Source organism: Ursus arctos, unplaced genomic scaffold (genome assembly GCF_023065955.2).
Source record: "Ursus arctos isolate Adak ecotype North America unplaced genomic scaffold, UrsArc2.0 scaffold_34, whole genome shotgun sequence".
Lineage (NCBI taxonomy): Eukaryota > Metazoa > Chordata > Mammalia > Carnivora > Ursidae > Ursus > Ursus arctos.
Window position 1 is genome coordinate 12,297,649 of NW_026623030.1, and position 25,288 is coordinate 12,322,936.

Genomic DNA, 25,288 nt, shown 5'->3' on the forward strand with positions numbered 1-25,288 from the left:
ATTTGGAGACGCTGGGTCTCTCGGGGGTACCGCCCTCCCGCAGCAGGAAAGGAGTCGAGTCTCAGTTAAGGCGGAAAAGGATTTAATTGAGCTGGGTAGGGAAGAAAGAGGGGTTAGGAGGAAACCCCAACTCCATCTCTGCCGGCTCTGGGACGAGGCGTCGGCCCTCAGCGAGGGAGGTGCTCCCGGGACGCTGAGCGCTTCATTCAGTCCCCAGGGCTCAGGCGGGGGTGGAGGTGGGCCCGCGTCCGCGGACCTAAAGGTCAGGGCGGTCCGGCGCGCCTTCGGCGGGCTTGGCGGGCGCCCGCAGGTACTCAGGAGGAACAGGTTCGTCGGGCGCCGCCTTGCGGTAGAAGCCGAGCTCCTGCACCAGCTCATTGATCTCCTCGCGGGTCATTTCGCTGAGTGGGATTCGCTGAAGCAGAGGAGGGGTGGGGTCAGTGCGCCTCGCCCCGCCCTCGCCCCGCCCCTCCCCGGCTACCAAGGCCTCACCTCCAGTTCTTCGTAGCGGTGGCCCAGCAGGACAAGCTCTGGGTCGGCTCCTGGAAGGTGTTTCATTACCAGGTTGTGACTGGAGTTGTTAAGGTGTGTAGTGGTAGCCCGAGGCAGGTGGGGTCTCCCACCTATGAACAGCAGCTGTACAGCACTGCCTCTTTTGCCCCGGTAAGCCAGGGATCCCCCATTTACACGTGAGGAAATTAGAGTTCAAAGAAGGGAAGGGCCCTCTTCTCCGTTCCTGTGTCTGTGGCAGTCATCACTAGTCAATCGCTATTGCCTACCACCTAGGAATTCTCTGGGCAGTCACTATCAGCCAACTTCACTCTTCAGATGAAAACCCATTTGTCATCTCTATCTGTGAAGTTTAGTGGAAGGAGATTCTCCCTGATCCTCCTCCCCATTCTCCCTCCCCCAGAACAGAAGAAGGATACTATAAAGGGATGTCCTGGGTGACGAAGGCCTTCACCTGGGGAAGAACCAGAGAATCAGACCCTGACCCCCTCCAGATACTGATAGGAAACTGATGCCTGCTGAGGTCACATACTCTTGACTCCCACCCCAGGGAACTTCCCCCAACCAATCTGTAGGACTGATTGGTTGAGCCCAAGGGGCTTAGAGGAGACAGAGCTAGAGACCCCTTTCTTCAAACTTACCTCCTTCAGAGGCGCCTGGCTGGCTCAGTCGGTTAAGCGTCTGACTCTTGATTTCAGCTCAAGTCATGATCTCAGGGTTGTGAGATCGAGCCCCGAGTCAGGCTCTGTGCTGGGCATGGAGCCTGCTTAAGATTCTCTCTCTCCCTCTGCACCCCCCCCATCTCCCTCTCTTAAAAAACAAAACAAACAAACAAACAAATAAATAACTTACCTCCTTCAGGCGATTCAACTGTCATCCCCCACAGGTCTGGAGGGGAACAAAATCAGATAGGTCAGGAGTCCTTCATATCTTCGCAATCACCCTCTCAAGACCATTTCACCCTCCTCCCAGAGTTGGCTGGGGCTCTGGATTACCCCTGGAACACCAGTTCCCAAGGTGTGATGATGGAGTTCCCTTACGACAGAAGGGGGAAGTCTGTACAGATAGGAAAACTGAGGCTTACCAACATCAGGGAAAGAGGAGCAAGACCAGAGACCCAAAGGGCACTTACCAGCCTTGGGGCTCTTGCCTGCACACCTTACTGACTGTTGACTCACTCCCAATCCCCAAAAGAAATGATTACTCTACTGCTCTCAGGCAGTAGAGACCTGGGCCTGGAGTTTGGCCCCTAGAACTTCAGGGCGGAGGCAGACCAGAAGCAAACAGGTCAGAATTGCCCTGCAAGAGCCCGTTAGAGATACCTGCCATCTGGTCCCTACTAGCCCCATGCAGCCCTGGGCCTCCATCTGGCTGCTTCCGCAACAGAGGAGGATGTGTGGGCCCCTTCCTGAACTCCCGGAGGGGAGAGACACATCCCAGCAGGAGTCCAGACCCCAGGACCACCTATTCTAGTCCTCCTTCCTCCTCTCCCTCCTTTTGTCAGACAGAAAACTAAGGCCCATAGAGGGCCTGTGATGATTCAAGTCACACAACAAAACAGGGACTCTGATGGGTAGATTTTCCCCCAGAGGAGGATGGGGGCCTGCTGCGGAGTAAGTGTCGGTAATGTAGTTGGCTTTTGCGTGGTGGAGCAACCGCCCAGAAAGTCTTCCCTCCTTCCGGGGACGGGAACCGAGAGACAAACCGGAACTGGGGTGGGGGTGGAATTCCAGGAAAAAGTGGAGTGATGGGAGGATGTTAAGTTAAGCTCCATAGGGCAGGTTTGGAAAAGTCACAGGCCGGGAGTAGAGTTAGGGGACAGGGCCAGTGTGTCTGGGGGCCCGCTGTCCAGCCGGATGGGAAACTAGGGAGGAGTTCGGGGTTCCAGGCCCCAAGACCGGGTGTCTCAGGCTTCCACGGTGGGTGCTGGGGCGTCCTGAGGCTGGGGAGCGGGAAGGATGGTTCCGGCCCTGAAGGGGACCTGGGAGTCGGGAGCGTCCTGGGGCCAAAGTGAGCGGTGATTCCGAAGCTAAGGGGCCACAGTGTTGGGGGCAGTGGTCCCCGAGCTAGGGACCAGAGCACTCACCTCTACCCGGGCTCGGGCCAGGCCGTGCAGACGGTTCCAGTCGGGCCGGAAGGTAGTGACGGCGGCCGCAAGTGCCGCGAGAAGCAGCAGCAGGGCCGGTGGAGGCAGCGGGAGATGCATCGGAACCGGGCCGAAGATGATCCGCAAGCTAAAGGCGAACGGCTGAGCCACTGCGCCACGTCTGGGTTCGCCGGCTGGCCCCGCCCGGCCCGAGGCCCCGCCCCTCTAGGGACCCCGCCCCTAGCTGTCAGTCTCCGCCCCAGAGCCGGCGCTGGGGCCTTCAGCTCTCGTCCGCGTGGCTCGGAATCTTCTCGGATTCGGGATCTTCTCCGGCCGTCAGGCCTTTATTTTCCCAGCCCTGAGAGTGTCCACGCTCCCTCTGCCGACCGAGAGCGCAGAGGCTAAGGAGGGATGAGGCCAGACAGTGCCCCCTTACACCGGCAGGGGGCGCGGGAGGGATGCGGACGGGCACCGGAGTTTCTGGGCCAGCCACTTGACTTGATGATAGGGAAACTGAGGTTTGGGGAATTCTTGTTTGTGTCTTTTCTTTGGATGAAATTCCGATCTGGGTTTCAAATCCCTGGAGCACGCATTATGGCGGAATGTGGACTATTAACGTACTCTGTTGGGGCTGGAAGGATAAAATGGTTAATATACAAAAAGCCCTTTACAACAGTACCTGGCACAGCGTTAGCTTTCATTATTTCATTTCTAACCTCATCAAGGCCCCGTGAACTCCGTTTGCAAACAGGATCAGAAACGTACACCGGTGACGCTGTGAATCTGGGAATTGAACCTGAAATGTCCCTGTGCTCATCTCATCAAACTAAAGATGACTAGATAAGAACGCCAAGTCCCCTCTTTAAGCCTGAGGCAGACACAGCAAATTGATCACAATGCTCTTTGTTGTTGAATCTAGACTGGGAATCAGAATCCTTCTCAACATCAAGCCAAAGCTGCATTATGACTCTCATGGACCCTTAGGCATTTTTGCCTTGCTGGGCCTTTTCCTCCATTAAACAAATGTATATTAAAAATTGCACTTTACAACTGCTTTATTTTTTAAAAAAGCGAATATAATCCTGGCTGGATTCATTTTATATGTTTATTTTTTTCTTTCAATTTTAAAAGAAATGAAATTAAAACATGTTCACAACCTCTAAAAGTATCATGGGTCCTCGACACTAAGCTTAATGACAGAGCCCTTTGTTTTAACCCTGCTACCTCATATTAGTTGACTTGATTGTAAAGATATAATAATAATGGGCTTAGAGTTGTTATTTAATACCCATTCTTTGTAAATACATTAGGGCGGTGTAAATATAACTGGTTTTGTCCAGATTATTGACATGATAAGCTATGTCTAACGCTCTATTTACTGCTATCAAAGTGTGAATTCATCCAACCTTTCCGAGGGACAATTTGATTCAATAAATCAAAACCCTAAAAACATTTCTTCTACCCAGTCATTCCACTTGTCGGGATTTGGCTCAAGGTAACCATCAGAGAGGGGACCAATTGTTACGTAAAAAATAAAAAACACTGTTTACCCAGCCGTGGTCGTGGTCATAGGGCACCCACTCTGGCTTAAACTCTAGCACCCAAGGCATGGACGGCACCCATCAGAGGACCTGCGGAGCAGTTGCTGGGCACTGGACTCCCTGTACCTTCTAGCTTTTGCGTTTCGAGGTGTAGATTTGTGGAAGATAAGGCAAAACTGGTGTTTTCCTGAGGAAGAGAAAATTCCACCTGTGGACTGCAGCATTCCCTCCTGCCTAGGAGTTTCCAGACAGCCGGCGTGCCCTACAGATTTCAGACATGCCTTACCAGCCTCCACAGTTGTATAAGCCTTTTTTTTTTTTGCAATAAATCTCTTTATGTATTAAAAAAAAAAACCCACTGTTTATAATGGTGAAAAACTGGAGACACAACCTAAGCATGTCTCCTCAGGGAATGAGTTAAATAAATGATGGTACCTCCATAGGACAGAAAATCATACAATTGTTTTAAATGATGCAGCACAGTGTTGAACAACATGGGGAATGCTCATAGTTAGGGTATTAAAAAAATTGTAAGCTATAAAACAGTAATATCAGTTGGGAGTTGTGATGCTCTGGGCTGCAAGTCACAGAAAACCCAAGTTAAACTGGCTTAAACAATAAAGGAAATCTGTTGGCTCAAATAACAAAAAAGTTCAATGGCAGGGAGGGATTCAGGTAAGGTTTGATCTGGTTGATAAAGTCCCCAACACCTGATTTCTCTCCATTCTGCCTTCCATAGTGTCAGCTTGTCATTAGGCCAGTTACCTAAATGGTATCAAGATGGCTGCTAACAGTAACAAGGACCACAGACTTCTTCATTCATATTTAATGAAGGGGAGATGATCTTTTTTGGTAACTGTCTCGGGAGAGAAAGCAAGCTTTCTTTTGCAAAAGTCTCTTTATATCTCACTAGTCCGTCCATGATCTTAATCATGCGGCTAGGGGAATGGAAATTGCTCATTGGCTTAACCAGTTGAGACCCCCTCTCAAGGATATGGGCTGCAACGGATGCTGTAGCGTCAACAGAGTAGCCAACCCATTTTATAAAATACGTGTATATAGATATATATGCCTAGACCAAATAACAAAATCTAGCCGGAAACAACCCAAGAAGTCAAAATGGTCTCTTTCATCTCTTGTAGATGAAATTATAGGGTAAAGTTTTTCTCCTTTATACTTTTTTTTGTATTTTCTATAATAATTACGTATTACCTAAATACAAACAGTAAACTCTGTTTACAAAAAAAACGGGACAAATGCCATGGATTCCCTCAACCTTAGCCCATACCCCAGCAAGAGCCCCAGAGTGGCTGAAGCCAGAGGCCCCATGGAGCCTGTGGCTTTTCTGCTGACAGAGCCAAACCTCAGTCCCTCATGGGCCCACATTGTTCACTGGACAGATGCCACCAAACCACTCTCATTGCATTAACCTAGATGCTGTGGCCTAGAGGGGCCACGGCCTGGGATGCTAAGGGTTGACTAGCCAGCCAGTGGAACCACTGGTAGAGACACTAGCCACAACAGTACCGGGAACATTCTGGCATCAGCACCCATGGGAGGCCCAGGATCTCCTAGAACAGATCTCTGCTTTTATTCCATGCCTTTATGTGGCATTCTGTAGTCTAGGCTAGCAGCCTTCCTCATGTGGGGCTGGGTTTGGAGTTTAGTCTGTAACAGGATCAGGGTCAGGGTCAGCCCTTGACCTGAAGCCAGATATAGAACTGAGTCTGGGGCTGGAGTCAGGTCAGGGCTCAGTCAATAATTGGGCTTGGACCTCAGTCTGTGACCAAGATCAAGGCTCAATCTATGCTACACTCAAGCCTCAGCCTTTGACCAGATTCAGTCAGTGCACAGTCTGAAATCAGGGCTCAGTGTGTGACCAGAGTTGTGTGACTCAGGGTTAGAGCTCATTTTAAAGTCAGGATTCAGGGGCGCCTGGGTGGCACAGCGGTTAAGTGTCTGCCTTCGGCTCAGGGCATGATCCCGGCATTATGGGATGGAACCCCACATCAGGCTCTTCCGTTATGAGCCTGCTTCTTCCTCTCCCACTCCCCCTGCTTGTGTTCCCTCTCTTGCTGGCTGTTTCTATCTCTGTTGAATGAATAAATAAATAAAATCTTAAAAAAAAAAAAAGTCAGGATTCAACCAATGATTTGGCATAGGGCTCAGTCTGTGACCAAGATCATAGCTCGACCTGCCACCAGGTTCAGGATTTAGTTAATGACTAGACTCAGAGCTCAGAGTCTAGCCCTAGGGTTGGGGCTCAGTCTAAATCAAGGGTTAGTCTGGACTGGAGTTAGAATTCAGTCAATGACTATGGCTCAGTCTTAGACAAGGATCAGGTCTCAATTGGGGTCCAGAATCAAGGTCTCAAGTTGGGATCGGCCTTAGTCAGGCTTGGACCGGGCTTAGTACACAGGTAGGGTCAGGGCTCAATCTAAGATTACGGTCAGGGTAGGTTATAGGGTCAGTCTTGGCATGGGATCGGGGCTCAGTTAACACCAAAATCAGGGCTCAAATTGAATCTGGGATTAGGGCCAGGGTTTAGTCTGGTTCTATGCTCTGTTCTAAGCTCCAGAAAAATAATTTCTGGATACATGAGAGCCCAGGGCAGGTTGACCCAGGAAATGGGAGCCCCCAGGCAAGCTTATGGTCTTGCAGTAAGCCTCTCCTTTCCTGCTGAAGCTGATGTCCTAGAGCCTTCTAACCTACATGTCTCTGCTGCCCAAGATCCCCTCGCACCAGAATAAAAATAGCCGCTCACTTCAGAGCAGCTGACAGCGGGTGCTGGGCTGCCTGGGAGGAGGGGGAGCTGTGGAGAGGGTGGAGGGATGCCTGAGCGCAGCTGTGTGACCTTGGGAAAGTCACTCCTTCTTGAACCCATTTCCTGTGGGGCAGAATGGGAGGTGAGAATGACATCTGCCCCGAGGGGGAGAATGAAGAGACAATGACATAACATGTTGCACTCAGTACCAATAAGGAACCCTGGAGCAAAGGGAGGAGAAATGTTCCTCCGTGCCCTGTATGCTTCCTCCTCAGGGAAGCCCTCCTTAATGCTTCCCTCTTCCACCTTCCCACAGTGCCCTACAGCACACTCTACGTCACAAGAGATTTATTTATCAGCTAGTGGCCACAGTGTGACCTCTCTCCCTGTGGGCCTGGGTCAGGGTGACCAGGAAGTAAAAGGAAGGGGGAGAGGTGCCCCTGGGAGGTGGTTCAAGGAAGAGGAGGAGGAAAGAGAAAGCCTCTCTCCCTTGCCCGCTTATGGTGGGTTTACTCGGAGCCGAAGGACCACGAGGGCACATATCCAGACCTTGCACCCTGTCATACATAGCCTGGACCTTCCACACTCCAGTTTTGCCCCTGTTTCTCCTTCTGCTTCCCAGGGCATTTCTCCTTTTTTTCAATTTGGCAACACTGACTCTCCATCAAAGAAGCTCCACCGTCACTTCTATGGGGGAGAATTATCTACTCTGTCCCTGGGAACCCCATGCTCTGTCCCCTAATGGCTGTGTAATCCCTAGAGCTCAGTTTCTTCCTCTGTCAAGTGGGGATCTTATTACCAACCTCCCAGGGTTACTATGGAGAGTGAGATAATTTGTCAATCACCAGCTCCCTCCTTTCCTGTTCCTGACCTAAACAGCCTGAAGGGTAGCACTAAGAGTTTCCAAGAGGGGGGTTGGACAAGATGTACCCTCTGCCTCAGACACCACCCCCCTACTCCCTGGAGTGAGGGAAGGGAGGGAACCAGGAGGGGCCTTTGGAGACAGCCGTCTCCAGGGGGGCGGTTCTCCCTGGCAGCTGCCCCCAGCCTGCCGCCCAGAGCCCCAGAGCCTGTTATCAACCTCCTTAGTCATCACACCAGAAGCTCAAATATAGCTCCTGCCCTGCTCCCTTCTCAGCCGGGGTCCGCCCCCTGCCCCCTTCTCCTGGCAAAGCCATGTCTGGGTCTCAGAGCCCCTGTCCCTTCCCCCCAGGGATGCAACTAACACTGGGCCTCAGTTTCAGCATCCACTAAATGGACAGGTTGAAGCAGGTGGTGGCGATGGTGATGCCAGCTCCAGAGCGGCTGCCCTGGCCGAGAGCTCGGTGGTGCCCGGCTCTGTGCTAAACATTTCGTATATATCATCTGGTTGAATCTTCATAGCAACCTTAGGAGGTATCTACTGTTTTGATCGCCCTTACACAAACCAGGAAACTGAGAAACCTGCCCAGGTAAGTCAGTGGCAGGGCCAGAAACGAAGTCCGCTGTGAGATCTGACTTCAGGGAGGGATGATGACGGGAAATCCTGGGCGTGCAGTGTGCGGGAACCCTCTGCACGCTCGTTTGCATGGCATTTGCCTGGCTTCCGAAGGACACTGATGCCCCTGTCTGAGCTGTGGATGGCTGAGCCCTGTGACAGGCCCCAGGGACTGGGATCTCCCCGCCCACCCCCCCCACCCCACCCCCCCGCCAGCCTCCTGGATTGCACTGGAAGCCAATACTCATGGGGGCCTCTGTTTTCTCACCTATACAGCAGAAGTCCGAGGACCGGGCAGGGTAAGTCCAAATTTTCCTTCCCTCTCTGGTGGTCTGAGCACCACCACCATGGCCACTCTCACCTCCTCCTTCACCACTACCCCCACCATCTCCAGCTCCACCACCACCTCTTCTTCATCAACATAACAGCCCCGCTGCCTCCCCGCCACCCTCTCTCCTCCACCGTTACTATCACACCCTCATCACCTTGACCACCATCCCTTCACTCTCCTACCTCGACCATCACCAACAGCTGTATCTTTGTTATCACCTCCACCACCTCCATTTATCCGAACCATCACCAGTACCTCCAGCATCAGTGTCCGTCCTCCACTCCCACCATCATCCCGTACATCATTATCTCCACCACAGGCACCTCCCCTGTAACCGCTCATCACTTCCACCATCCTTCATCACCCCAAATCCTTTCTACTCCAGGGCCCTAACATGGCCTGAGGCTCTGCCCCTGCAAATTCCAGCCTCCCAGAATTGCTGGCCGAGAAACACAGCCTAGACCCAGAGACAGTCAAGCAGAGGGGGGAAGCCCACCCAGGAGAAGGGGATGAGGCATCTGTCCACGCAGCTTTCACGCAGGGGACCACACAGGCCCATGAGGATACAGAGGTGACCGTGGACCACCAGAGAGCTCTGGGTACAAAACTCTGGACATTTTCTGGCGATCACTCCACTCAAAGCAATCCAGCAATTCTGGAAAAATTGGGATCTCAGGGACTACTTAGCAGATAAGACTGAGAGAGGGAAGGAGGCAGAAGCAGAGGGCCCACAGTCATCCCTGGCGGCATCTGAGCCCTATCACTCATTCACTCTCCTCACTCACTCACTCACTCACTCACTGAGTCATCAGTTCATTCAGCAAACATTTCCCTGGACCCTGTGCTGGGTTCTGGCCATCGAAGTTTCCCGGGCCTGTTTTTCACCTTCCTGCCAGTCTGTTCCCCCACGGCTGGGCCTTTCTCCAGCCTAGTTCCCTCCCTCCAGACACCCAATTGGCTCCCATGGGTCTTGGGTCACTGAGAAAACTCCCTTTCCTCACTGAAACTCGTGAGACATTCCCAGCTCACCAGGTGACCTTGAACTAGTCCCTCACCCAAGCCACACCCAGTGAATACCGGAGAGAGAAAAGCTGAGAGGGGCTGGGCTGTGAAAACATCCGGGGCAGGTGGCCAGGTGTCTTCAGAATAGCTGAGGCTGAGATGGGAGGGGACTCCAGTGGCTGGAGCCTGACTCTGGGGCTCTGGGATGGGAAAGATAGAGCCAGGCAGAGGGCGGGCACCAAGGCCTGAAATTGGGGCAAAGGTGGGGGCCAAGGCAAGCCCTGGGTTGGCAGGGAGTCAGGAAGCTCACAAGTTCATGGCAGGGACTCGGGTGTCTCTGCGGCCCTGGAGAGGGTGCTGACCTCTGAGCTACCTGTCTCTACCTTACCCTCAGGTGTGTCAATACTCCACCTTTGAGTATGGACCGAACAGGCCTACCGGCGGGAGGGTGTCAACAGACGAGCAGCCTCCACCATGTCACCAGTGGGGACCCAAGCCATCCCAATGGGCACATCCAACACCCCGCCCCATAGCCATTTCAGCCTCAGCAGTCGGCTTGAAGGGTTCCCAGAGGGTAGGCCACCTTGCCTTGGCCACCTCTAGGTTGGGAAGTAGGTGCCTGTGTCTTTAAATTCTCAGCAGGTTGAAACGGCTGATGACATCACTGGTTCCCGGGAGCGGAGGAGCTAGAGCCAGAGCCCGAGGGAGCCCGGGCTGCTAGGGGCTGCAGACATGGAGGGCCAGAGCGACAGCGGCAGCAGGAGGCCAGGGACCCGGGCTGGCCTGGGACCCCTGCCTGTGCCCGTGCCCCATGGGGTTTCCCAAACTGGGGCACCCTCCAAGGTAAGACCCCTGAAACCTAGCCCCTCATCCCTGATCCTTGGTCCCACACACCCCCACGCACCGCAGGCACTCTGGTGCCCCTGGCTGAGGGGCGGGTACTCTCCTCTTCCACTAGCAGGGGCTAGGTACACAGGGCACTCTGGGGGCTGAGGGGGCAGTGATGGGACACCCAGAGAAGAGATGGAGTTAGCCATCTGCAGGAGCCCCCAGGAGAACCCTAGACTGGGTGTCAGGGGAGCCAGGTGTGCTCCAGCTTTGCTGTGTGACCTTGGGCAAGTTGCTTGTCCTCTCTGAACCAATGCAAAATGAGGAGGCTTGTCCCTGAAGACTAAAATGGTGACATCTGGGATGCCTAAGTTGTTAGTGCTGGAGGCGGTGTGGTGGTTGGGGGGACACTTGGAGCCAAGGAGGATGCCCAAAAAGCAGCCTCAAAGAGCTAAGTTTGAGGAGGAAGGTGGAGGCAGAGTTTCAGGTTCTCTGAACCGAGAAGGACACGGGACACAGACAGAGCTGCATGTCTGGAGGCAGGGATGGGGCCACCTCGGGGCAGGTGTAAACCTTCTTCTGCCCTCCCTGGCAAAGGACGTTTTATCCTTCGTCTTCTGGAGACAGGGGCATCAGACACAGAGGACAGATGGGAAAGAGGGAGGAGGTCCCTGCAGGGCCTCACGTCCCCCATTCCACCTGCCAGACAAAAGGAGGATACCTGTTTGCCTGTCCTCCAAGGTGGGGAAGACAGGGGAGAGGGTACAATTGGGCACAGAGAAGCGAATGCCAGGATCAACAGAGTCCTGGGCTTGCTCTGAATGTTAGAATCACACTGATGAGGACGGACTATCCCATGGGGCTCGAATGGAATCCTAGTAAATGTTCGGCTCATAAATGCAGAGAATATGAGGCCAAGACTTCTCAGGAGCAAGGTGTGGCCAGGGACCCTTCACCAGATTTCTTCATTTTACAGACAAAAACCGAGGCCCTGGGCAGAGAGGTGCTTGCCTAAGGTGACATGGAGCTGGACTTGACATGGCTAGTCTTACCCTGGGCTCTTGCTCCTGTGTGGAACTCTGGGAATGGGTGAGGAAGACAGAGAGGACTGTGACCAAGGAGTTTGGGATGCTTGGCAGGGACGAAGCTGAGGGTTCCTGGAGGAACTGTGGAGGAAAGGAGAGGAATAAATAGGCTAGACCCAGGGTGTCCGGAGAGAGCAGATCTGGAGGGCTAGGTCAGTAGCGCTTAGCCAGGGGAGCAGGAGGAAACTCAAGGAGGGCTGCCCAGGGAAGCTGATTCCAGACACCCAACCCTCTAGCATGGCCAGGGAGTGGGTGTCAGCCGAGAAGGCAAGGAGAGAACCCTCGGGTTCAGGGTCACACACTGCCTCATTTGAGTTGGGGTCTTAGGTTTCCCATCTATGAGAGGGGTCAGACTTGAGGGAGGGGATAGGTTCTGCATTCGGTTTCCTCCCAAAGAGAAGCTGATTTGTAACAGCATGGATTGAGGTGAGAAATGAGGAAGAACGGCCTTGCAAAGATATGCCTTTCTTAGCTAGATGGAGTCTGCTGGGGTCTCTATGGAAGTTGGGGCCCAAGCCCCTGGTTAGGGTTACCCTGAGTCTTTGACTTGTCTTCTGCAAGGTGGACTCAAGTTTTCAGCTCCCAGCGAAGGAGAATGTGGCCCCGGTATCCTCGGAACCAAGACTGGCTCTAGCACCTGTGGGGCCACGAGCAGCTGTGCCATCTTCCACAGAGGGGCCAAGGTTGGCTCTGGCGTCTCCCCAACCCATCCTGGCTCCACTGTCTACCCCTGGAGGCCAGAAGACAGCTCCTGCCCGCCGCAGTTCCAGCCTAGCTCCAACATCTGTGGGCCAGTTAGTCATGGCTGCCTCAGCTGGGCCGAAGCCTCCCCCGGTGACCTCAGGCTCAGCCCTGGCTCCAACATCCCTGGGGCAGCTGGTGATGTCTGCCTCTGCAGGGCCGAGGCCTCCCCCAGCCACCCTGCGGTCCAAGCTGTCTCCAACGTCTAGGGACCAGAAGCAGGTGCCACCTGCCTCCATGGGACCCAAGCCAGCACTGGCTGCCTCAGGCCTGAGCCTGGCCCTGGCATCTGAGGAGCAGCCCCCACAGCCCCCCTCCAACTCTTCCCCAGTGCCCAGTCCAGTTTTGTCGTCCTGTCAGGACCAGGCTCTGGCTGCAGCTTCTGTGACGTCAGCCTCGGCCTCTATGGGATGGACACCAGCTAAACAGAGGGATGCCCCAACCCTGAAACCTCTCCCCTCTTCCGAAGTGCATCTCCAGCCTTCAGCTCAGGCATCTGGTCCTGCGGGCTCCACATCCTTGATCCAAACCCCCCCAGACCCCCGGATCTCCCCCTCCTTCAGAGCCCGGCCTGAGGCCCCCCGCAGCAGCCCTGAGGATCCTGTCCTGCCCCGGCCACCCCAGACCCTGCCCCTGGATGTGGGTCAGGGCCCTCCAGAGCCCGCCACCCGTTCCCCAGGACTTCTGTCCCCCACCTTCCGGCCAGGGGCCTCCTCGGCCCAGACTGTGCCCCCACCTCTGCCCAAGCCACCCCGGTCTCCCAGCCGTTCCCCCAGCCGCTCCCCCAACCGCTCCCCCTGTGTCCCCCCAGCCCCTGAGATGGCCCTCCCCAGGCCTGGCACCCAGGGTACAGGGCCTAGTGGGCACTTGAGTCCCAGTCTTCAGCCCCGAGAAACTCCAGCTCCGGTCACCACTTCCCCTTCTACCTCCACCTCATCATCCTCTTGGTCAGCTCAGCCTACCTGCAAGAGTGACCCTGGCTTCTGGTGAGGGGGCCTTCTCCCTAGAAAGATTGGTGGGGCTGGAGCTCTGAAAGTAGCCATCCTTCTAGGGTGGCTTACCCTACACTACCCCAGTTTCCTTCCCTGAGGAAGGTTCTTTGGGGGTACTGGGCCTACTATGGGACCTTCAGGAGACAGCATCTCCTCCTAAGGGACTTGCCCACCCCTGCCTCAATCGATCTCCTCTAGGAGAGTCTGGTAGGAGGGATACTGGACCCACTGCCCTTCTGAGAGCTTACCCCCACACCTGCCTCAGTTTATTTCCCCAGAAAGAGCTCTGTGGGAGGGAGGTTGGGGAGGAGGGAGTGGTGCCCAGCGGTAACCCCTCCTATACCCCCACCCCCAGGATCACTGTGGTCACGTGGAACGTGGGCACTGCCATGCCCCCTGACGACGTCACATCCCTCCTCCACCTGGGCAGCGGCGGCGATGACAGTGACGGGGCCGACATGATTGCCATAGGGTGAGGGTGCCAGGCGTGTGGACCCTGCTCCTGGATCCGTCGTGCCTCCCAGACCCTTGCCCATGGGAAGGGCTTCTAGGGCACCCCCAACCCGACAGCCGCCTCACCCCCACCCCCGCCCCCAGGTTGCAGGAAGTAAACTCCATGATCAACAAACGGCTCAAGGACGCGCTCTTCACAGACCAGTGGAGCGAGCTCTTCATGGACGCGCTGGCACCCTTCAACTTCGTGCTGGTAACGTCTCCCTCAGCCCCGGATTCCTGGCCCTAGCTCGGCGTTGATCCACTGTGGGGCCTGCTGGACCTCTGTCGCTGGGTCCCGAAATAGGAGGCTGGAGGAGCAGATCTGAAAGACTGGCGGGAAGCGCACAGCGGGGCGGGGTTGTGCCCGGCCCCTCAAGCGCGTCTCCTGCCCCCGCCCCAGGTGAGTACCGTGCGGATGCAGGGCGTCATCCTGCTGCTGTTCGCCAAGTACTACCACCTGCCCTTCTTGAGGGACGTGCAGACTGATTGCACGCGCACTGGCCTGGGCGGCTATTGGGTGAGCATGGGAGCAGCCCGGGAGGGGACAGGGCCCTAAGGGGTCTATAGATTAGTCCTCCGGGCCCTCCACGCATTGGCAAGGCCCCCTCCCCATGCTCCACCCCTTACTCTGACGCCTGCCTCTCCCCTACCCCACCCTACACCCCACACCTTTTTCTAGACCCAGCCCCCTTCCTGTCCCTGCCCCAGCCCAGGGTTCCCCTCCTTTCCCTAGAAGCCACCCCTCTAAGCCTTTTCCACCCGCTGGCTGGCCTTTCCCCTCTCTATGCCCCGCCCAGTGCCTCACCTACTTGCCTAGGCCCCGCCCATGACTCGACCAAACGTGTCTCCCAAGGGCAACAAGGGTGGAGTGAGCGTGCGACTGGCGGCCTTCGGGCACATGCTCTGCTTCTTGAATTGCCACTTGCCAGCGCACATGGACAAGGCAGAGCAGCGAAAGGACAACTTCCAGACCATCCTGAGCCTCCAGCAGTTCCCGGGTCCCGGGGCGCATGGCATCCTGGATCACGAGTATGGGCTCTGGGCGGGGCCAGATGGAGCTTGGGCGGGGCTAGTAGAGGAGGGGTGGGCCTCAGAGGCCAGAGGCTCAAAAACTCAGAGGCTAGAGGCTACAGGAACTTGAGTACCAGCGTGGGTGGGCGTTGTCGGGAGAGGCAGAGCCTACGGGGAGGGGGGTGGCCCCCCAAACTACATTTAGGAACACGAATGCTGGTAAGTTCGATGGGGGACAGAAACTGCAGGGTGGAGCTTTGCTGAGGGGCAGGGCCTTGCTGAGGGTCCAGTCAAACTTTGTTCTAGATCTGCAACCCCCTGCTGTTCCTTGGCGGTGCCCCACCCACTGCGTCATCCGTAGGGGCATCCAGTGCTGTGGGCTGCATGCGGGTGAAGAAGGATCTGGGTTGGGCTCTTTCACCCCATGGACCCTGCTGACCCCCACCCCCGAACAGCCTCGTGTTCTGGTTTGGGGACCTCAACTTCCGCATCGAGAGCTATGACCTGCACTTCGTCAAGTTTGCCATTGACAGTGACCAGCTTCACCAGCTCTGGGAGAAGGACCAGGTGCAGAATCCCAGCCCGCCCCCTTAACACCAAACACACAGAGCATGACCCAGCACACTTTTGTATACTAGGTTCTGGCTCTTGCCTTCACCTGTCCTGTCCAAGCTGTTGTCCAATTCTGCCCTTTTGGACCTTCACAGCTCAACATGGCCAAGAACACCTGGCCCATCCTGAAGGGCTTCCAGGAAGGGCCCCTCAACTTTGCGCCCACCTTCAAATTTGACGTGGGTACTAATAAATATGATACCAGGTGAGCTAAGCACTGGGATGAGGTGGAGACACGGGCTGAGGTCTTCTGGTTAGGGAAGAAAGGGAAGAGGATTGGCAAGAAGCAAGCCTGGGGCTGTGCCTCAAACCTCAGCTCCTGAAACTTGGGTCACCCCTGCCACTTCAGTGCCAAGAAGCGGAAGCCAGCCTGGACAGACCGTATCCTGTGGAAGGTCAAGGCTCCGGGTGTGGGTCCCAGCCCCTCAGGACGGGAAAGCCACCGACTCCAGGTGACCCAGCACAGCTACCGCAGCCACATGGAGTACACAGTCAGCGACCACAAGCCCGTGGCTGCCCAGTTCGTCCTGCAGGTGAGTCCTGGCCTCATCCACCTGTCATGGCATCCCCAGGTCCAGCTCAGCATCCCATGGCCCACCCGTAACCCCTTATACACCTGCCCCCAGCAGTATCCATTCACTGTAGCAGAGTGGGAGTGGGTTATGATCTCCATTTTCAGAGGAGGAAACTGAGGCTCAAAGACACGGCATCACATCAGGGTCACACAGCTGGTAAACAGAAGAATTAGGATTTGAACCCAAGCTAGTCTGTTTTCAGAGCCCATGTCTTCTCCACTAATCCCTAACTCTGTTCTTCTGAGAAAGGATTAGGACCACTTTTGTTAAAATTCACATTATATAGTCATATAATAAGACCAGCAAAATCAAAATGTTTATTCAAACTCCATATAGTATTCATTCATATTTATTCATTATTTATTTACCATTTTACCATGTATCAGGCACCATGAGTGAGGTAGTAATGGGGAGGAGGAGTAGAGAGATGAAAAATAAAAAGCTAAATTCTAAATAGTTACTATAATTTAGCATTGTGTTTAGGGTTGAGGTCTATGGTTCCCAAAGTAAAAAGGAGAAATGCTAGATGTCAGAACCGGACCCGAGAGACCATGTAGTCCAACATTGTGTTTTCCTATGGGGAAACTGAGGCTCCCAGTAGGGTAGGCATGTACCCCAAGCCGCACATCGGCTCAGCAGCAGAGGAAGGTAGATCCCATCTTTCCGGTCCTGAAACCCAACTCTGGGCTCTCCGATTCCCTTCCTTGATCTGATAAGAGGGAGCCCTGCAGGCCAGAGAATGTTTTCCCTGGTAACTTTGTCATGTGGTCAGTCACTGGGACATTGGCCAGTATCCTCAGCTGGGAATGGAAATCTGCCCAAGTCTGGCCTGCCATGACCTTTGGTAAAAGACTTGGGTGTGAGGTTTCACCCTCAGTAAGGGGCCTCACCTTGAGAACCACTCCTTTTGGGTGCCCTACCCTGACCTTCCCTCCTCAACAAGGACTCTAACCCTTGAGCACCTATTGCATGCCAGGCTCTGGGGCTCTGTCATCCCTTTGAATGCCTTTGTAGCCCCTGAGATATCCAAATTCTCCTCCCAGTTTTACTGGTGAGGGAAACTGAGGCTCAGAGAACTTAAGTCACTTAACCAAAGCAACACAATCAGAATGGGACTTAGTGGGAGTTTTGACCTTGCAGGGCCCTGGAGAGCATTTCCAAGAGGCCACACCAGGCAAACCTGCTGTTAGGAACCTAGGGGCAGGGAGGGGATGTTCTGGTTTCTTCTGGAACTGCCTGGCTCAAAAGCTGAGGGAGGGAGGGAAACCCGAAACCTGATAAATGGTGGGGGAGCAGACAAAAGCCTGAGGCTGACACACCATCTGAGTCTTTCCCTGAAGGACAGAGGTGGAACGATGGCAGAACCAGGGCTACCCTATTCACTTCAAAGCCGTATTCTTCCTCCCTAAGGAGGCTATGAGCGTAAAGAGCCCTGGGCTGGGAGGCGGGAAGCCTGGCGTTTATTCTAGACCCGTTCTGCCTTGGTTTCCCAATCTGTAGGGTGGTTTCAAAGGCCCTTTATCTCAGCTGATTTGTGCTGACTCAGCCCCGAGGACGCTTGCAGGGTCCTCCCTGACGTTGCCCCCCGCCCCGGGCAGTTTGCCTACAGGGATGACGTGCCGCTGGTGCGGCTGGAAGTGGCTGATGAGTGGGTGCGGCCAGAGCAGGCTGTGGTGAGGTACCGCATAGAAACCGTGTTCGCCCGCAGCTCCTGGGACTGGATCGGCTTGTACCGGGTGAGAAGGGCCGGATGGTGGGTACCTCAGGGAAGGGAGGGCCTGGAGAAGCGGCTGGGGGCCCAGGGGGATCACTGGCTTGTCCAGAGTTTGTTGCCACACCTGGAGGCTGCTGGGGTCAGGCGATAGGAGACACCACCCTGAGTCCTCTCCCCCCAGGTGGGTTTCCGCCACTGCAAGGACTACGTGGCTTACGTCTGGGCCAAACACGAGGATGTAGATGGGAACATCTACCAGGTACTGAAAGGGAGGGGGAGAGTGGGAGGGAGTCCCCGTTGCCCTTGGGCTCGGGACTTGGCTTGGGCAGTCCTGGAGGCTGCCTCCCTGACCCCGACCTGGGCCTATGCCCTGGGCCCACCAGGTGACCTTCAGTGAGGAGTCACTGCCCAAGGGCCATGGAGATTTCATACTGGGCTATTACAGCCACACGCACAGCATCCTCATCGGTGTCACTGAGCCCTTCCAGGTGAGTAGGTCAGACTGTGGGACCGGAGTACTTAAAGGCCCTGTTCAAATACCACAGCCTCCACATTCTACTCCATGATCTCCTGCAAGTAACCTGACCTTCCTGGGTCTGCTAATGGGCAGGGCGGGAGTGGTTCCAGGATGCCTTCGGTGGCTGGTTGGGGAGTGGGGCACCCCAGTAAGCAGCCTCCCCCTCCCCCCAGATCTCTCTGCCTGCCTCGGAGTTGGCCAGCAGCAGCACCGATCGCTCAAGTACCAGCTCGGAGGAGGAGGATGACAGTACCCTGGAGCTGCTCGCACCCAAGTCCCGTAGCCCCAGTCCTGGCAAGTCCAAGAGACACCGTAGCCGCAGCCCAGGCCTGGCCCGCTTCCCTGGCCTTGCCCTGCGGCCTTCATCCCGTGAACGCCGTGGTGCCAGCCGCAGCCCCTCACCCCAGAGCCGCCGCCTGCCCCGGGTGGCCCCTGACAGGAGCAGTGATGGTGGCAGCCGGGGGAGTAGTGAGGAGGGGCCCTCTGGGCTGTCTGGTCCCTGGGCCTTCCCACCATCTGTGCCTCGAAGCCTCGGCTTGCTGCCTGCCTTGCGCCTGGAGACCGTCGACCCTGGTGGTGGGGGTTCCTGGGGACCTAATCGAGAGGCCCCAGCCCCCAGTAGCCTGTCCACCAGTCCCCAGGGCCGGCAGGGGCTGGAGGAAGGGGGTCTGGGGCCCTGAGGGTGGGTGGGCAGATGGGCCCACGTGGCCCCCACTGTGCCCCAATCTCCTGCAAACCCACCTGTGTCCCTCTTGCTGCCGCTCCAGCTTTATCCGCGCCTGCCACTCTGTCGGCCAGGGGTGGCCAACTGGGGTCCCCCAAACTCAGTCCTAGCACCTCAACTGTGACAATCAGCAAAGCCCTATCGGCCCCCATCTGAGATGGGGGGCTGCAATCCTGGAGGTCATCCATTAGAAATTAAATTCTCCAGCATCACTCCTGACTCCTTCCTAACTTGTTAACAGCCTGGGGTGGGGGTGTTCAGAGGAAGGGACTAAAGAGGCAAGAGGATGATAGATCTGACAATTACTAGGCACCAGCTGTATACATTACGCATGCCATCTCTTTTAATCTGCACCGCAACCCTGAGTTGTGGTGTTGAGTTCAGCGATTCTTAGACCTATTTCACAGGTGGGCAAACTGAGGCCTCTAGGAGGTGACCCTCTCAGAATCAGACACCTAACCACAGTTCGGCTATATGCTAGAGTCCATGTCCATGTATTGGTTTACTTAATCCTCAACAATCCTATGAGGTCGGTCCTGATTACACTGCCCCTTTTCAGAAGAGTTACTAAGGCTCAGGGTGGGGGAGGTCCCTCATTCAAGGACACAGAGGAGATTTGAATTTAGGTTTAGTGGGCCAGGGCTGGGCGAGGAAGGGAACAGCAGCTGTTGAGAAGGGATTCCCCAGGGAAAAGAGTTGGGAAGCCCCCGCTAGCCACCCTCCCCTTGCCTGGATTCAGACACACACTTCTGTGACATTCCGTTCCCCACCTGCTGCCTCAGGCCTCAGCAAATAGGTGTGTGGGGCTCCTCTGGACAGGTTTTTGAAATATGTGTTAATTTTGCAACCTGGAGATACACGTACCTTCTCCGAGTACCTCCTGAGACTGCTATAATAAATGACCCTTTCCCTATTCCCATCTGACAAGGCCCAAGGCCAGGGTATCAGAATGAGCCTCCCGACCACCACATCCAAGCACAGAGGGGTTGTGTCACCAGCTCAAGATCACTCAGCACAGCAGCAGACGTGGTCCAGCATTTCAGCCTTGTCCTGGCTGTCCACAGGGTCCCAAGCCATGCTTCAGTCTAACACATGGAGAGGAAGACAAGACCCCCTGGGGCCTAGCAGAGCTAGGGGCAGGGTCCAGTCTGGTGCCCAGGAAAGCTGGAACTGAGATCATTGGTTCTAGGATTTCTGTCGCCCGTTGGGTCTCTGGGCTGCCTGGGTGAGCTGCAGGCAGCGGTCATAGAATGACGTGGGGGCTCTTGGGTGATCCGAAGGCCACACCTGCCCCCCACCTGTGCCCACACCCCAGAGCTGGCGTCGCCTCTTTTGAAGTAGCCGCAAGTGCCGGGCTGCCACCTTGATGGCCCATGGGTCTCTGGAACAGCTGTGGGTGGAGAAAAGTGGGGCAGGTGATCACAGCTGCCAAGGATCCCACCCTACTCTACAGACTGGGGAACTGAGCCTAGAGAGAAGCAGGGGTGGGGCCGGGGAGGGATGGGTACACTTTGAAGGGGGCAGAAGAAACCTGGGTTGGCACCCAGAGGCCCCAGTTCTGCCACCAGCCGGCTGCAGAGACGTGGGCCAATCTGGGCCTCGGTTTCCTCACCCCTGAAATAGGGAAGGTCACAAGGGGCTTGCTCTGGGAATCGGAACTGAAATGAGATTTTAGGTTAGGAGTAAGAGTTAAGCAAACATTTTCCTATGTGCCAGGCAGGCCTTGGGCTACGTTTGTCACACATACCATTTCCTTGGTTTCTACAGGCTTTTTACAAATAAGAAAATGGAGGCATGGAGGGGTGACTGAACTTGCTAGGTCACGTAGGAAGTGACAGAGTCAACATGGACCCATACGAGCCAACTGCAGAGCTGTACCTGGGGCACCAAGGACTAGGGGGATGATGACAATGGAACTCAGAGGTGCCTTAACCCCTTTCCCCAGCCCCTTGGCCCTGGCACGCAAAGGGAGAATAGGCAACCCACCCCTTGGGAAAACGCCCCCTCCCTCCTGGCCTTGCCGCCACTTACCCTTTGCCCCCAGCACAGTCCAGTGGAGGGGCCAGCTTGAAGCAGGTCATGCCCAGCAGCTCCCAAAGCACGTTGGTGCCCACGGGTGTGCTGTGGAGCCTCAGGAAGCGTGCCAGACTGAGGGCAGAGGCAGGCTCAGGCTAGGGCAGGGCTGGCCACCCAGGAACCCCCTCTCAGTGACTGGCAGCAGGCTGCCCACCCCCAAGGGTCCAAGCAGGCCTCACCGACGCGTGCAGTTGCAGTGGAAGAGGGGCTCGTGGGCGCTATTGAGCAGGTGGAACTTGGTTTCCTGAGGCCCGATCTGCTGCTCGCATTGATCCAGGCGGCGGAAGCTGCGGCAGGCCCGGCGGGCATCTGGGTTGGGGGGGCATGGTGGTGAGGGCAGCCCGGTCCCCCAGCGAGGCCCCACTGATGCCCACTGCCATTTAGGGGAAACATAGACACACATGCTCAGTCACACAAACACAGTGTCCCCGTCTCACGCCCTTCCTGCCCTCAGAATGCTACATACATCTCTCTCTCTCTCTCTCTCTCTCTCTCACACACACACACACACACACACACACACACAGAGCCACCATAGAGCCCAGAATAGTCAGGAAAGGCTTTTTGGAGGAAGAGACTCCTAAGCTGAGACAAGGAGAAGACGACTCTGGAAGAGCGCTCCCGGCAGAAGGCACTGCATGTGCAAAGGCCCAGAGGTGGGAGAGAGCCAGCTGCTTTTGAGGAACCAAATGAGGTTTCTAAGACTGGAGTTTCAACTGGGGAGTAGAGTCTCCAGGACCAGCACCTGAGGGCCCCTGGCTGTTCAGACATCATGAGTTAGGAGGAGTCATGGTGGGGGCTCAGTGAGGAGGGATATGGTCACGTTTTGGGCTTATGAAAATCCTTCTAGCTGCCTCGTGACTTGATGGGAGAGGCTGGGACACTCCAGGAGGAGTTTGGAACAGGAAAGGAAGCAACACAGGGCCCCTCAACCCCGCACAGAGGCAGGGACTCCTTCCCACATCAGGAAACCCCAGAGTTAGGATCTGAGCTCACCCTGAGGTTTTAGGCCATTCTGTGGCCCCTGGATGCCTGGATGGGTGACCTCCAGCCAGGCTGTGGGGGACGTATCAGGTTTGGTGGAGGCCATGGGGACCCAGAGGGCTGTGGTGTTGGTTGTGTTGGGGTGCTTAGACCGTTCCCATTGTGACGGCCGCTTCTGAGGACGCTGCTTCTGTGGAGGCTTGCTGGGGGCTGGGCTGTGGAGGCTGGGAGTCACGGGGGTGGCCGGGGAGCTCCAGGAGGCATTGTAGAGGGTCCTGGACTGGAGGCGGGCCAGGGGTATGGAGCCATATGTTCTACACCTGGAAGGTAGCAATTGGTGGCAACTGGTAATTCACAATCCCCCCCCTCCCCGCCGAAGCCCCAGGTTCATCTCCATGGAGACCAAGGCTCTGCCAGTTCCATCCCTTGTCCCACTGGCCTGTGTGGAGCACCCAGGGAAGGTCTACATCCTGGGCCCTGTCCTGAGGAGGGCACAGGGAGGATGAGACATCATTTGCTGGAGGACGGACATACAGACAAGCCTCCCTCCCAGGACTTGGAGGCTGGGCTCCCCCCTCTGGCTGGGAAGGGGATGGAAGGGGGCAGCCACATACCCTCCCCACCAGTACCACGCCACACACGCCTCCTGCTCCTCCAGCACGAAGCAGGGGATCTCCAGCACATTGAAGAAGGCCACGCCCACGATGTCCGAGATGGAGTCCCGCTGGTTCTGCAGGCATTGCTGGAACCTGCCCGAGAGCTGGCACTCAGGTCCCTGGACCAAAGAGGGCCACCTGGCTCCTCCTCCAAGACCACTCAGTCACTACCATGCAGGTGCTTGGGATACAAGAGTCTCTGCTCCAAGGGCTCAGCTTTCCCACCTGCACGGTGGGGTCTGGCTGGCAGATCCTTTAGGATTCTTTGGAATCCCAGTCTCTGCACCCAGGAACTACCCCGCCCCTGAGCCCCCAGCCCTCTCTGCCCACTGCCAACCTGGCATCACAGTCACAGTGGGAGATGGTGTGGAATCGATAGTTTCGGATGCCATAGTTGTACTGGAGGGGTGTGATGTTCTGTGGGCAGCGGTCGTGTTCCCGGCAGCAGAGATCAGGGCCTTGGAAGACCCCTGCAGGAGGCAGAGGGGGCACCAGCTGAGCAGGGTCTCGGGCACCACATGCTGGCTGTGCCTACCTGGTGCAGGGAGCAGGGACCTTGTTCTTGCCCCAGCCTTGACACAGACGCCCTGAGGCCACCCTCCCTCTGTGGGACTCTCAGTTTCAAAGCTTGAAGAGAGCAACCGGGCACAGCTTTTATCGGGCAGCTCCAAATGCCAGGCAGCCCACCCAGGAGCCCTTGTCCAGGAAAGGGACTTCCTCAGGGGAAGTGAAGTCAGCCTCCAGAGCTCCCAAGCTCACGCCCCAAATAAAACTCCGAAGTTATGAATGTGTGTGGAATGGAATGGCAAACAGAGAGGGTGCAACCTTTCTTGCTGGCATGATGAAGCATTGCCAGGATGCCAACCTGCTCCAACTCAGGTGCCGAAGCCTCCCCCCTGCCCGCCATGCCTGCACAAAGGCAGCTGTACTGAGTGCAAAAAAGTCATTCAAGTCTGTTACCATCTGAGCAGTAGTGCCTTTCACTGAGCATTTCCCAATTGCCTGGCACGTCCCACACCCAAGCTCACAGCAGCTCTGTGAGGGACATGTCACCTCCATGAACCGGTGAAGAAACCAAGGTTCAGAGATGCGAAGTGACTTGTTCAGCCTGAATTTGCTAACCCAGGCCTTTGGGTCTCAGCGTCCACTCCCCTGGGCACCCTGCCTCGTAAAGCCTCCTCTTGGGTAATGGCTTTTTGGCTCAGCCAACCTTGGACCCACCCCAGTCCAACCCCTCCCAGGGATGGTGATTAATGAGGACTCTGAGGTTTGACTAGATGTCTCCCATCTATGACCTAAATTAAGCAACCCATGATAAGACTTATGGTCACCCCCATTTTACAGGTAAGGACATGGAAATCCAGAGTGGTTAAGTCACTCCCCCAAGGACACACAGCCTAAGAGAGTAGGGGGCCAGGGCAAAAGCCTGCACTTCCCTCACCACCACCCCTCTCCCAGTCCACAATCCCATGGCTCACCCAGCTCTGAGGAGTTCCTAGCAGAATCCCCTACTCCACACCACAGCGTGCCAGGTATGGTCCAGCCTCTCTTCACCCGCTGGTGTCTTATGCTGCCGGGTGCTCCACGGTGTCCTGCTTGCTCCTCCCTGGTCCCTGATGGACCCTCTTCAGGCCCTCGGCAGGCCCCCCACTGACTCTGAAGTGTGGCCAGGGCTCTCTGCAGCTCGGGTCCAGGGGTGTGGATGAAGGAGCTCCTGGTGATCTCACCAGCACAGAGGGCACTGAAGGCTGCAATGAGCTCTGGCTCGTCTTGCCAGCTACACGCTTGTAGCCTCCCGTGCCCGTCCCAGTGGGTGTGGAACAGGGCCAGTCCTCGGGCATCCTTGCCCAGAAAGCTCAGGGTCCCCAAGGGGCTGCCGGGGATGGGCCTGGCCAAGTGGCAGGAGGTGCTGTCCCAGTGGAGGGCAGAGGAGCCCCCCACAGCCACTCCCAGGAGGCTCAGCATCCCTAACAGCACTACCAGAACCCCCATTCCGTCCTAGACCGGCCCAGTCAGACAAAGCCCCCAGGACACCTACCCCTGGCAGCCCACGAGGCAGCAGCTTTAGCAATTGAGCGGAAGCAGTGCCCTGCAGACCCGGTGCAGCGGGGCCAATGAATGGAGCTTTGGGAGGAGTAGGAAGGAGGCTGGAGTATGGGGTGATCTCGGGCTTGTAACTGAATCCACTGGCTGGGCGGGCTGCTGATTGGCCAAGGAGTGCACTTGCCAGGGCCCACGCCCCCATTCACCATGCCTTTCTCATCCAGTCACCTGCTGCCAGCCCCGCCTGGATGGGGACTGTGGGAGCCAAAGCCTTGGGCTTTGGGGCAGGGGGCCAGGAGGGGATCTCTATCTCCCTGGGGAGGGAAGAGAGTTCAGGGGCTCAGAGGAAGCTCCCAGAACTCGTCCTCAGGCCCCTGTCCCAGTGGTGGCTGCCACACCCACCTCCATAAAGTTGGCAGTGGGCCATGGCCTCTGGCAGACCTGGGTGAAGGAGGTGAGGGCAGGGCTAGGGCCCTGTGGCCACCCCCCCGGGTGCTCCTGAGGCTTCTGGGAAAGGGAGCATC

At 56.1% G+C, this 25,288-nt stretch overlaps 3 protein-coding genes across 5 annotated transcripts; 1 reads left to right on the top strand and 2 right to left on the bottom strand.

Moving 5' to 3' along the window:
- Positions 1 to 65: 65 nt before the first annotated feature.
- Positions 66 to 2,819, bottom strand: SELENOM (selenoprotein M). Its single transcript, XM_057305978.1, has 5 exons — positions 2,597 to 2,819; positions 1,363 to 1,398; positions 930 to 964; positions 493 to 571; positions 66 to 415 (listed from the first exon to the last, which is right to left on the bottom strand). Exons 1-5 carry the CDS (start codon positions 2,714 to 2,716, stop codon positions 257 to 259), a joined length of 429 nt encoding a protein of 142 aa, XP_057161961.1. The 5' UTR covers positions 2,717 to 2,819; the 3' UTR covers positions 66 to 256.
- Positions 2,820 to 10,370: 7,551 nt separating this feature from the next.
- Positions 10,371 to 19,208, top strand: INPP5J (inositol polyphosphate-5-phosphatase J). 3 transcript variants are annotated; one of them, XM_026484850.4, is made up of 13 exons: positions 10,372 to 10,554; positions 12,186 to 13,351; positions 13,713 to 13,829; positions 13,955 to 14,063; positions 14,253 to 14,369; positions 14,706 to 14,881; positions 15,319 to 15,430; positions 15,571 to 15,680; positions 15,825 to 16,008; positions 17,649 to 17,786; positions 17,946 to 18,023; positions 18,148 to 18,252; positions 18,455 to 19,208. In XM_026484850.4, the coding sequence occupies exons 1-13, from the start codon at positions 10,444 to 10,446 to the stop codon at positions 18,959 to 18,961; spliced, it is 3,030 nt and encodes a 1,009-aa protein (XP_026340635.2). In that variant the 5' UTR covers positions 10,372 to 10,443; the 3' UTR covers positions 18,962 to 19,208. The 3 variants fall into 3 exon arrangements, with proteins under 3 accessions (XP_057161937.1, XP_026340635.2, XP_057161938.1); XM_057305955.1 differs by having other exon boundaries at positions 10,376 to 10,554; positions 12,186 to 12,307; XM_057305954.1 differs by lacking the exon at positions 18,148 to 18,252 and having other exon boundaries at positions 10,371 to 10,554.
- A 568-nt stretch (positions 19,209 to 19,776) lies between these two features.
- On the bottom strand, positions 19,777 to 24,764 carry PLA2G3 (phospholipase A2 group III). The gene is made up of 7 exons (XM_026484853.4): positions 24,200 to 24,764; positions 23,059 to 23,191; positions 22,680 to 22,814; positions 22,078 to 22,385; positions 21,261 to 21,390; positions 21,037 to 21,153; positions 19,777 to 20,395 (listed from the first exon to the last, which is right to left on the bottom strand). The coding sequence occupies exons 1-7, from the start codon at positions 24,711 to 24,713 to the stop codon at positions 20,191 to 20,193; spliced, it is 1,542 nt and encodes a 513-aa protein (XP_026340638.2). The 5' UTR covers positions 24,714 to 24,764; the 3' UTR covers positions 19,777 to 20,190.
- Positions 24,765 to 25,288: the final 524 nt, after the last annotated feature.